Here is a 13,125-nt window from a genome sequence, read left to right as displayed (position 1 = left end):
CACACACACAGATCACACAATATTACTTTTTTTTATTAGAAAAACTCTATGATGAAAATTTTCTAATTCCGCAATAATCTTTTAATTTTAATTGAGAATGTTTCCTTTGGAGGGCATTCATATTGGATATTAAACATTCAGGAATAGAAATCCTAAAGAATTTGGAAAAGTCTGAAAGTAAAGATTGAGAGGAAAAATATATTTTGATAGACAAAAATATAATGGAGGTCTGTGTATAGTGAGATGCTGTTCTGCATCATAAATATGTTACAAATGCTTTCTGGTGAGTACATCTTTTGAACAGGCGCGGTCGCAGACCGAGATTTTGGGGTTGGCAAGTTGGACGGGTCAAACCAACAACCAAAAATGTCATTAAATTCGTATTTGATTCTATTTTTACAAAATACTCCTAATCTCCGAGCTCTTTATCCCCCACATACCAATTTTGAATCAAAACTTGTCCGTCATCTTGAATTTGAGAATTGTCTAAAAATTCACAATCACGGATCCCTAAACTCTCACATATCAATGTTCAATCGAATGGAATCAAAATCACTAAACTCGTAGCCATCTTGATTTTAGTAATCTTGATTATTAATTCATAATATCTGGCTCCAAAACCCCCACAAACCAATTTTTAATAGAATCAGACCATAATCATATATATATAAAAAAAATCATAATGCATTGTCACCGGAATTATGAACACCTGCCAAAGTTCAACAAGAAGCTGAACAAATTTCACTTCACAAGATTTGTACAGAACAGACAAGAAAGCGAGTCAATAAAAGCGTAGCAAAAAAATCATGATCTCTGGCCCAAAAAGCAACTGTATACCAATTTTAAATGGAATCAGACCATAAATCACCTACCTTATTCGCCATCTTGAATCTTGTAAAAATATCTAATCTTTGATTTCAAAATACCAATTTTTAATAGAATCAAAATTAAATTACAAAACTCTTCATCTATCATGAATGTTGATAAAAATCCTTGCCGAATTTCAATGTAATTGGATAAGTGGAACTGCCTCGAAACCATATTTTCTATACCTCAATATCTATACTTGATTATTATTTTTCAGTAAATCTGATATTCCAAACATCTGAATGCAAACTATATCTCGACTTTCAGCTTAACATTATATCATTCATTATTATATTTGCACTTTATTCAATGAAAGTTTTGCTTTCCTTCCGATGAAGGCGCCACATTACAGGATACAATTTTAGAAAATCTAGTAAAAATTATAAATGGCCGCCGCTGGCCGTCATAAATCAACTGTGACTTGACCAAGTTGTTCGATGTTCGTGTCGTTTCGAAGGAATTCCAGCAAAGCGTAAATGATAGGTTTAATCGAAGAATCAAAACAGCCCCTGGCCGTTACCTGTTGTGTTGGTGACTAAGAAAGAAGGATCGACGAGAATCTGCCTAGACTACACGAGGCTTGGTGATGTCACCAGAAAAGACGAGTTACGCTCTTCCCAGAATAGATGACACCCTGAACGATAAAGAGAAGACTGCCTTTTCCGGCAGTTAAGTTAATGCCGTTCGGATTAAGCAATGCGTCCGCAACTTTTAAACATGCTTGGTCTATTTTGATAACATAGCCATTGGAAAAAGTTTGAATGAACATCTGTCAAATTTGAGGAGTGTTTTCAGGAGGCTGCCAAATGCTCACTTTCAGATTAATCTCAAGAAGTGCTGCCTCTTCCAGGAAAAGGTGAATTTCTTGGGACACGTTACGTCTTCAAAAGGAGTTGAAACAGATCCAGAGAAGATCAAGGCAGTGCAAGAATGATCAACACCGAAGAGAAAGCACGACGTAAGAATTTTCATTGGACTCTGTAGCTATTACCAGCGTTTCGTGAAGGACTTTGTCAAAATTGCCAGACCGCTGCATAGCTCGACTGAAAGGAGAACCCCCTTCGTTTAGTTTAGACTGCCAGCAAGTATTTGCAGCGCACCGATCCTGGCATACTCAAAGGAGGAGGGCTTGTTTATACTCGACGGATGCATCCCAACATGGAATAGGAGCAGTACTTTCTCAGGTACAATCTTCTTGTAGAATCTAGAAGAAATCGTCAGTAGTTATTTCAGTAAGTCTCTGGGAACGTCCGAGGAAAGAGCTCATTGCGTGGTCAAAGCGGTCGATTACACCACTCTTTTTTATATGGCCCTAAGTTCTTGATCAGGTCAGACCACTCAGCACTTCGGTGGCTCTTCAACTTCAAAACCCCAGAAGGGCAATTAGCAAGGTAGATCGAAAAGTAACAAACTTACGATTTTGAAATTCAACATCGGAAAGGAAAGGGTCACGGAAACGCAGATAGGCTCTCAAGACCATGCCTCACATACGGATGCAATTTTGTCAACGCCAGGAGGGCAAGGATACCGAGTTGACAGAAGAACTTTCTACCAAACGTGACGAAGTAGCGACAGAGACTCCTTTACGGACAGCTCTAATAGGGAGATAAGCTCTCCTTTCTCCCGCTGCTTCGGGTTCCTTCTGACCCGGAGGGTAGCAACCCCGAAGGGTCCCTTGTCCAGGGATACGGATAGAAAATCTTAGGAATACTACCTTCATGACGAGGCAAGAGACTATTGTAGCGCAGAAGGAAGATACGGTCTTGAAGACTGTACGAGAATAGAATGGCAAGAAATTTTCAAGCATGGTCAGCAGGAAAAAAGTTACTGGTTTCACTGGGACTCCAAGTGCATTCGAGATTACCTACTCACCCGAAAATGGGAAATCCCGGATGGAAGAACCCACAAATTTCAGATGATCCTTCCATAGACATGTTTCCTAAATATACTCAAACAGCTCCACGATGGTCGCATTGGAGGGCATTTCTGAGTGAATAGAACTTTAGTGAGGGTGCGAGAGAGGTACTACTGGCTCAATTGCCGCCCAGACGTGGAGGAGTGTTATTAACGCTGTGACATGTGCCCTTCGAGAAAGGGTCCGAAAACAAGGCAAAGAGGAAGTTTGAAGCAGTGACTCAGTGTCCTTTCGAAAAAATCGCAGTTTATATTCTGGAACCATTTCCTATGACAACATCCGGTAAGAAGTATCTTATAATTGTGATGGATTATTTCTCAAAGTGGCCTGAAGTAGTAGCCCTACCCAACTAAGAAGTTAAAACGTTGACAGCACATAATTTCCAGGCACGGAATACCCTAGAGTTACACTCGGATCAGGGCCGCAACGTCGATTCGAATTTATGGAAGGAAATAATGATTTTATTGGGAATAAAGTAGACAAGAACAACTGCTCTTCATCCATAGTCCGATGGAATGATCGAGAGGCATAATCGCACCATAAATAACTACCTCTCGATGTTTGTCTCCGAAAACCAAAGTAACTGGGATAAATTGGTTCCTCTCTTTCTGTTGGCATACGGACGTTCTCAACATGATGCGACAGGTCACACACCCTCCATGTTGTTAACTGGTCGCGAACTGAAGCTTCCAATACATGTAATGTGTGGCAATCCACCCGATGAATCTCAAGAGGTACCTCTTTCAGAGTATGTGAATGACCCGAAGGAGAGATTAGAAATTGTACACAAATTTGCAAGATCCAAATTACAGCTTTCCAGCGACAGGATGAAGATAAGATTTGACAAAAAGTTGCTGCCGGTGATCTTCAAGGAGGGCGATGAGGTGTGGCTCTACCAACCCCAACGTTGGAAAGGTTTGTGTACCAAATTTGCCCGATTCCTCTGAATAAGGAAGAAAAACTTACTCTAAGTATTACTTGTCGGATAAGCCACGTCTAAGTCTGTTCTTTTCAAAAAACGAGCTGTTATTGGTTTGTTCACCAAAGTGTTTCAATGTTCTGTGACGCTTCTATAGTGGGACAGTAGCTGGTTGGGTTGGCGAGAGTGGTTTGTTCTACTCATTCAATTGAACGGAAACGGTGGTTCGAGCCGAGAGGCCGGACGATCGATTTTCACTACGTACCGTCCAGCCCAAGTTAGTAAGTGTTTAAGGGTTGTTCGGGGAGGCAGCTGGTTAACTGAAAAACAGATTTTGAACAGATTTTTTTGAAAATGATTCTTCATTGAAGAGGGATAGACCTGGTAAACTGCTTGATTCAGCAGTTTTTTTGGAACGAATGGAATTGATAGTTTCTCTCTTGTAACTGTTGTTGACAGCGATTTATTGTATAGAATTCAGTTCTTTCAGAAAATTACTTTCTGACAGTGAAATATTCAATAATCTGTGAGGCATACTATCGAAAGCTGCTACTTTATTTAGATAGGGATGGGTCAAGGAATTGTGTATGACATTGTATAAGATGGTTTGTGGAAAATTGCAAATTATGTTTATTATTGATTTTAGTGACAGTTACGTCTAGAAAATGTATTGAATTATTAACATCCATTTCAATGGTGAATTTAATTGATGGGTGAATAAAATTAACAAATTTGACAAACTTGCCCAACTGCCTACCTATACCAATTCAACAGACTAAGAAATCATCTACATATCTGAACCAGTATAGAAAACTGTTAATTAACTGCTTAGTATGAATTTCATTTTCAGCTAGCAAAGGACTCAACGGGTTTGCCATTTTACCTCTTTGCTGCATGAATAAAACTTTGCATTAAATTGAAAATAATTTGAAGACAGAAATAGTAAGTAGGTCTAAAATGTCTAGTTTTACAATCAGCTCAATTGTTTCAATTGGTGGAATACTGGGAAATAAGTTTTAGACACCAAATGATTTTAATTTTGCGTTATCAGGAAGAGTAATGTTTTAATTGTTATTCGCTGATTGAACATCTCAGTAAAAAACATCTCAAAACTAAATCATCTTGTACAAAAAATTCAATACAAAAATATGTCAATAGCACGTTTAATATAAAGAAACAGTAGTATGTACGGCAATTTTTTTATTTTTTATTTATTTATTCATTACTTTTATTTTAGGATTGAAAGTGAGTGTAGATGGAAAGTCCTAAATAAATATGTTGAAAATTAGGAAAGTTGTCTTCATTTTTTCAGTCATTTTAAATGACTGATAAACCTTCAACAAACCTGCATTACTCTAAGCTTACTCATCTAAAACTCAATTAATGAATTGTCAACGAATAAAGCATAGGCCAAAAAAACTATCAGAGAGAGTTTAAGTTCAGTTGAGGACCCCAGAGAGCCTTTAGTAATACCCTGGGTTTACCGGATCTCTTGTAGCTCCAGATCGGTCTACATTGGAAAGAAGTATAGATACCCGTCTCTCTAAGCATAAGAAAAATTCTCGCATCAGGCATATCGACAAATCAGCTGTAGCCAAACATGCACTCAAAGAAGGCCCTCACTTATCTCATTCGAAGATAATACAACTCAAAATTACTACCCAAGAATATAAAAATGAAAAAGTTCATTTTATCAAATGAAACCCCCCTGTGTATTACTCGATACATTGAAAGATGATGAAATATATATATATATATATATATATATATATATTATTTATATATATATATATATATATATATATATATATATATATATATATATATATATATATAAATATATATATATATATATATATATATATATATATATATATATATATATATATATATATATATTTATACAGTGTCATCATTAAAGTGCGCACCATATGGGAAACTTTTTTTTTGAAAAGTTTCAATGAAGTTCAACTTCGGGACTTGTTTGTGCTTTGAATTTAACTCAAAATGATGCAGCCAACTGCGATCCACTGACGTTCAGTGTTTGTCAAATTCAACTTTATTTTTGAAAAAAATTGAAAAAGTGCATTTCTAGATCGAATTTAACAAAAAGTTACTTGTGTCTACGGCAATTTTATATCCATATGCCAAATTTTATGCAACTAGGATAAAGTTGACGCTTTGCTTATTTTTGACAGATATCCCCTTTATTTTAAAAAACAAGTTCGGTTAATTGTCATCAATTTATGTATACATAACAAACTCATCATAGAATTTAACTTTTCTGATAAATTTTTACTTATACGAACATTTTTAGAAAGAAATTAAAAATGTGCTATAAAAATTTTAACATGACTGGTGCAAAGTTTCAATCACTTGGCTATTTTCCTAAACAAACGTCAGTACCTTCAATTTTCAAAAAGCAGACACAACTCAAAAACTGCAATAATAAGTATTAATAAAATTAGTAGAATTGAAATTACATTAAAATTTCAATATTCAGTATTTACAGATTATTTATAAACACTAACTAGGGCGGTAAGGATGCTTAATCACGTTGAATAAAATTTTTAAGTAGGTCTTGACAAACAAAATGCATGCTATGATCAAGTTGTTGATTTACTTGTCAAATTTTTAACAGTTATTGTTGCAATAATGTTGTCTCTTCAGGAAAGAATAGAAATAGTTTTAATATGTGGTGAGAATACACCATACCGGCAAGTAGCTAACATTTTTAATGAACGGTATCCAGGAAAAAATGTTCAACATACTACTGTGTCAAGGATAATGTAGAAATTCAAAGAAACAGGATCCGTAGCAAATCAATTTAAGAAAAAGCACACTCTAAGTAAATATGATGAGGAGGCCCAACTTAACATTTGTTTAAAAGTTATTGAACACGGGCAAACAAGCATAACTGATATTATAAAAAATACCGATTACAAGGAAGTGTTAGAAAAATTTTATTAAAGAATAAATTTTGGCCTTACAAGCCAAAATTTATTAACACATTAAAAGAACGAGATTTTGATGTCCGTTTGGGGTTTTCATTCTGGTTTCAAGGAGAGAGAGAAGAAAATGTTAAGTTTCCGTATAAAATTTTATGGACAGATGAGGCAACGTTCTCTTCAAATGGAACGGTAAGTTCTCAAAATTGCCGATGGTGGGCCCAAGAAAATCCCAATTTCACAGTTGAATGTGGTGATCAGTATTCCTTAAAAACCAATGTATGGTGTGGGATACTTAACGACCAAATAATTGGGCCATTTTTCTTTAGGGAAAATTTATCATCCGTCAGTTATCTCAACCTTTTAAATAATGAGGTTAGTGAAGTTTTAGATAATATGCCTTTAAATATTGAATACGACCTATGGTATCAGCTTGATGGCCCACCAATACATCACACGCTTGCTGTAAAACAGTCCCTCCAACAAATGTTCAGAGGCAAAGTTATTTGACGTGACTGGGAACATTATTGGCCACTTGTGGGGTTACCTGAAACAAAAAGTGTACCGAAGTAGACCATTTACTGACTGACATACAACATCTGGAAAATACCATTGCGAGTGCTGTGCAAATATAAATCCCCGATTTATTAGAAATGCAGTTACAGATGTCAGTAGAAGGACAATAATTTGTATTGAACGTGATGGACGATATACTGAAATGTAGGCTATAAGTGTTTGACAACCTCATTTAAATCAATGAGTAATTTTTTGTACCCATTTGTATTTTCTATAATATTATTGTTGTTTAAAATTTATAATAATAATAGTTCTATCGAAATTATTTGCATTTTTTTTGCCTCTGCTTTTTCGAAATCAAAGGTTTGTTTAAGAAAATAGCCAAGTGATTGAAACTTTGCACCAGTCATGTTAAAATTTTTATAGCAAATTTTTAATTTCTCTCAAAAAATGTCCGTATAAGTAAAAATGTATCAGAAAAGTTAAACTCCATGATGAGTTTGTTATGTATACATGAATTGATGACAAATAACCGAACTTGTTTTTTAAAATAAAGGGGATATCTGTCAAAAATAAGCAAAACGTTAACTTTATCTTAGTTGCATAAAATTTGGCATATGGAGATGCCGTAGACACAACTTTTCCAAGTAACTTTTTGTTAAATTCGATCTAGAAATGCACTTTTTCAAGTTTTTTCAAAAAAAAAGTATATATATAAATATATATATATATATATATATATATATATATATATATATATATATATATATATCTCCGAGAGTAGGTAGTAAGACATATATCTACATTCATTACTACCAACTACATAACCTTCAAACTGTGATTAATTGCGTTGTCATCTTTATAAATTCAAAAGTGGAGACCTACACAAATCTGTTTGTTCATTAAGGGTTCTATATTTTGAGTTTTTAATTGATTTATTGATTTCCATGGCTTCCAACAAATTCATTTTCCTTCCTTTACTACATGTAAGATTTTGAGGTTTTCCTTACTTATTTTGTGGTTTGTTTCTTGTAGATGTTCGTACATAGAAGATTTTTTGTCTACACCGACGTGTTCACAGAGTCTTACTTCGAAATTTCTCCTGGTCTGGCCTGTATGTACTGCCGAGCATTCACTACAATCTATTCTATATATGCCAGATTTCTTCATTCTGTCACATCTAGGTTTTGCATTAAATATGATTTTTCCTAAATTATTATTACTTATGAAAGATGTTAGTTATTATGTTGAATTTGGAAAAGTAATTTTGAATATTTACTGAAAGTTTACCTGAGTAATTAATGCTGCTATATTTGTATGTATTCTGTTTTTTGATGTATGGTACAGTTCTCCCATAATAGTTTTATGGGTTTTACCTGAAATACTCTTTTAAATTAAGGACACAGGTACCTGGTTATTGACCGCTATTTGTTTGATGACTTTCAATTCATTCTGAATATTCTCTCAAGGTACAAGGTAAAGGTATCATGGACCTAAAAGCTGCTAATTTATATGAGGTTGGACTGAAACAATCTGTGAATGTATTCTTTCGATAGATATTAAATTGAAAACCGTTGTTAGTTTTTAAAATATTCAAATCCAAGAAGTTGAGCTCATTGTTTTGTTCCATTTCTACAGTGAATTTAATTTTGCTGTGTAAACTATTGAGGAAGTTCAAAAATTGGCTAAATTGTCTGTTAGAACCATCAAAGCCCATTAGTATGTCATCAACGTATCTGTACCAAAAAACGATATGTTTTTGAGACAGGGGGTTGTTGAGGATGAGTGTATTTTCTAGTCTGTCCATGAAGATATCTGCTAGTATGGGGCTTATTGGTGAGCCCATAGGGAGACCTGAGTTTTGTGAATAAAAGTTACTGTTGAATTTGAAAAACTTTTTCAAATTCAAATAAAAGTTAACCCCATCAGCTGGTGTTTCCCAGGGATCCATATTGTCTCCAACCCTCTTTTTATTGTATATCAACGACTTATTGGAAAACACAAAGAATCCAATATATTGCTTTGCTGACAACAGCACACTTGTCTCGTCTAGAAGTAATTTCGCATTGGGGTGAAAGTAACCAGGTTCAATTCATGCCACAAAAACCCACGCATCGGTTTTCTCCAAAAAGATTAATGTTTCCAAACCGGATATAATAATGTCAAGTACAATTCCGCTTTTTGCTTCGATAAGTTTGTTGGGGGTTAAAATGGATACCAATATGTCTTGCCAATATGTCTTGCATCCATTTTTGTCGATTTTTTGAAACACCGTCGAAAATCATTTATCAATTACTTATAAAAGTCACCAAACTGTCATAAGCTTGATATTTCCTCGGATACCTAAAATCAAATTCTTTAAAAATAATTTTTTTTACAACTGTCATTAAAAATCTCTTTTATAAAAACACTTCAATCAGAACATCTACTTAGAAAGAATTATTTAAAAAAGTTCACACATGCAGTTAGTGCAAATGGTAATATTCTTTCCCTGTGAAGTTACTGACGAAGTAGTATTCAGTCCAACAGTAAGAATTCCTTCCTGACTAACCAATAATCACATTTAAAATAAATTGCCTTGGCATATGTAGTTGGAGCATCTGCCTTGTGATCTAAAGATCGTGTGTTCGAATCCCATGGATCTTATTTTTTTTTATTACCAGCAGTAGGTAACTGTTGTACAAAATAAGTTGCATAATGCATTTTTTTAAAGTAATTTTATTTTGCTAGGTATAGGGACATGATATATCATCTTGAAGCATTTTTCATCATCTTTCAATTTATCGAGTAATATACAGGGGGTTTCATTTGAAAAAATGAACTTTTGACCACTTTTATGCATAATGGAAATAATAATAATTTCAACACGTCCTGTATGATGAGGAGTCGGTTTCTTGGTGTTAATTAAATATTTCGAGTTTGTCCAAACTATCATATAAATATTAACTTTTCATGAATTGCGATTAGGTACTGATGTACTTAAGTTCAATTAGGGCTCTGTATAGGAGATTATTAACAAAATAGTATCATAATAAAAGAGCGATTTCAAAAATGTGTTAATATAGGGGGATGTTCTATTAAAAAAAAAAATGCTAGGATTTTTTCATGGAAGTGATAACGCCACAATGCTGAAAATATTTTAGATCAATAGAACTGGTAAGGTAACGTAAGATGAAAAATTTTCAGAAAAATCCTGAGTTACATTTTTCAGAAACGTCTAACCTACTACCGACCGTGAGTCAGACTGTATTGTTAGTACCAAAATGGCTTTCGGTCAATGGTAAGATATTTTACTTCTCAATGATTTCAGTATTTGAAATACCATCTGGATCAGCACCTCCTTATTCAACCAGTTCATTATTTTCCAACATGAAATCCACAACTACCCCCATAATAAACTATTACAAATTATATGTTCCCTTTACGAATTGTTCCCAAAAAATTATTTCCTAGTTCCACTAAGGTATTTTGGAATACAATAACCTTCGGCCAAGAGCCAATCAATGTACTTCTTCAGGAACTTTTATACATGGTTGTCATGGGATGTCTTTTTTATGATCAGCTAGTGTTGATTCAAATTGCTTCAAATTATATATAAAATAATCATATATTGTCTCTATAACTACTTAATGTAAACAATGTATGAAAATAATGTTGCCTATTTGAATAAAGATTATTATTATAGAATTTGGAAAACACTTGTTACTTTGTAACACCAAGAAAACTGTGGACTCATCTTCTACTGCAGGTTTTCTTGCAGCATGTGTAGAGAAAAGCATAGTAATCAATAATTTTCTTGTGATGCACCATTTTGAACCTTTGGTGTGGTAATGAATATTATTACTGAAGTTCTATCCCAATACCAAACCGTTATTTTCAACACCTCAACATGTGTATCAATCACCAAGTGATCATCTTCCAAAGGAAGATGTCTAGATAGGCCTATGAAAGCTTAGAAATAAGTCAACATAATGTTATGAATAAAGATGGTGGACCATTTCCTAATAGTTTACTATATAGTTTGTTGTATTAGCATGGCTCAAACTTGTTTTATATTTCTCTGACATTGTAGTAATATACAAACATTTTTATTTGTACATGAAGTTGAGTTGAACAAATTTATCTCATGCCGTTGACCATTCTCATCAGTGTTCAATATCTCCAAAAAAGATGAAGCTTCTTGATTCATCTAACCAGATCATAAACATTCAATTGATGATATACTACTCTATATCAAGAACAGTTTTTACTGAATTTGAACTATTGCCACAAATTTTTTTTTCAACTGTTACAATATGAAATTTTTTTGTTACTGCCATTTGAAACATGTAGTAGATTCTATAAAATTCAATTGTAAAAATGAAATGATATGATGTGTAACATCATAGAAAGACTGAAGAGCTAATGGAAAAGTATCTACCCTTCTATGAATCAGTTGCTCTCATTGTATCACACATCTCAGTGAGTGACAGCAATCCAATACAAATCCATTGAACAGTTCATTAAGTGTTGGATTTGGACCTCTAATTTCTTTGGAAAAGCAACATACATCTCATAGAGTACTCAGATGTTTTTTGTTGCTGGTGATCAAATTATCAAAATAAAAACTATTTGAGAATATGGGTATCATAGTAATAAATGAGATGCATAAATGGTGTGATCAGTTGAACCCCTTTTCTATGTAAAATTGTTTGTCAGAAAATCTTGGCCTCTTGATAAAGTGATACACTATTTACACAAAACTAGGTTAATGTCATAAATCACATAGAGAGCTTTTAACAAAACAAAAGGGAATCAGTGAAAACCACATAGTTTCAATGCATCTTAGTTATAAAATATAAACTCAACACATTTGTTATCTTCCTATTTATAAGATGACATGACATGAAAGCAGCCATTGTTTTCTCAAATTGATATATAAAAAAGGGTATTTTTCAATTGAAATGAGGTAACACATTCACCCCAAATGAAGTACTTCCCCCTGCCACCAAATTTAGGAATAAACCTAAAATTTTGTTCAATTGAAAAAGTCATTCAAATAATATTTACCATCGAAATCAGAGACAGCTCCCTGAAGGCGTAATATACTCTCATTCATATTTACAGTAAGTTCTCCCTTTCGAAGAATACCAAGAACAAGATCATATGTGAGACCAGGATGAGATGCTTCAGCCTTGGTAAGAGCTGATCGTAGTGTTTGGGAAGCCGACACATCTTGTTTCTCCAACTGGAAATTAAAATTAATTTTTGACAAGAAACAAAAACAAAAAGAAAATATACTTCAGATAAAATAGGGCGTATTAAAACTGGAAGTATCAATGTTGTCACAGGAGTTTCATCTCCCATTGTCATATTTCTAGATTATAATAATGAAATCCGTTTTCAAGCACTATGTCAATTTCGAATAAACTTCAAGTTATTAAATGACAACACTCAAAAATTCCAACATATTTGAAGAATCTTGAAATAAAAATGTATCAACAAACGTCAACTAAATTGAAAATCACCTTGTCACTATGTCACTTATCAGTTGTCAATTATGAAGAATAAGGCCGAGTTCAGTTTGGACACGAATTCGTGTCGACCCACAGAACTATAACTTAGAGTTAACTAACTATAACTGAGCACACAGAACTATAACTTAGTGTTATAGTTAGTTAACTCTAAGTTATAGTTCTGTGGTACCCACCGACATAACCTTATGTCGATGGTCGTACCTAAACGAACAGTAGCGGCGTTATGGTAGAGGGCGCAATTGGACGACCGCCCTGTGCGCCGGATACGAAGGGGCGCCGCAGGCGCCTCTTTATTTCCTCTCGCTCATTAAGCGAGGCCTACTTACTCGTAAATTCCCTAAATTCAGCGAAAAAATCGTTATATTGGCAACACTAGAATGGAACGCAATGTTCATATCGGAGCACTGCACTGCATGCATTTAATTTTACCGGGAATCCCCGACC

General features: G+C 34.2%; 1 protein-coding gene across 1 annotated transcript in view; it reads right to left on the bottom strand.

Moving 5' to 3' along the window:
• Ccm3 (programmed cell death protein 10 Ccm3) overlaps positions 1-12,677 on the bottom strand; it is a 35,454-nt gene extending 22,777 nt beyond the window's left edge. The window contains exons 1-2 of the mRNA XM_074170528.1: positions 12,446-12,677; positions 12,215-12,392 (exon numbers count right to left, since the gene is read on the bottom strand). Of these exons, the coding sequence (XP_074026629.1) occupies positions 12,215-12,392; positions 12,446-12,517 (250 nt within the window). The 5' untranslated portion in view covers positions 12,518-12,677. The remainder of the gene's footprint in view (positions 1-12,214; positions 12,393-12,445) is intronic.
• Between the last annotated feature and the right edge of the window lie 448 nt (positions 12,678-13,125).

The sequence above is a fragment of the Leptinotarsa decemlineata genome, unplaced genomic scaffold, assembly GCF_025532065.1.
Source record: "Leptinotarsa decemlineata unplaced genomic scaffold, Ldec_3_MD MMD2_P_RNA_scaffold_9, whole genome shotgun sequence".
NCBI classification, from domain to species: Eukaryota; Metazoa; Arthropoda; class Insecta; order Coleoptera; family Chrysomelidae; genus Leptinotarsa; species Leptinotarsa decemlineata.
The sequence above is the reverse complement of the archived record's forward strand: the minus strand, read 5'-3'. Positions and strand labels throughout refer to the sequence as shown.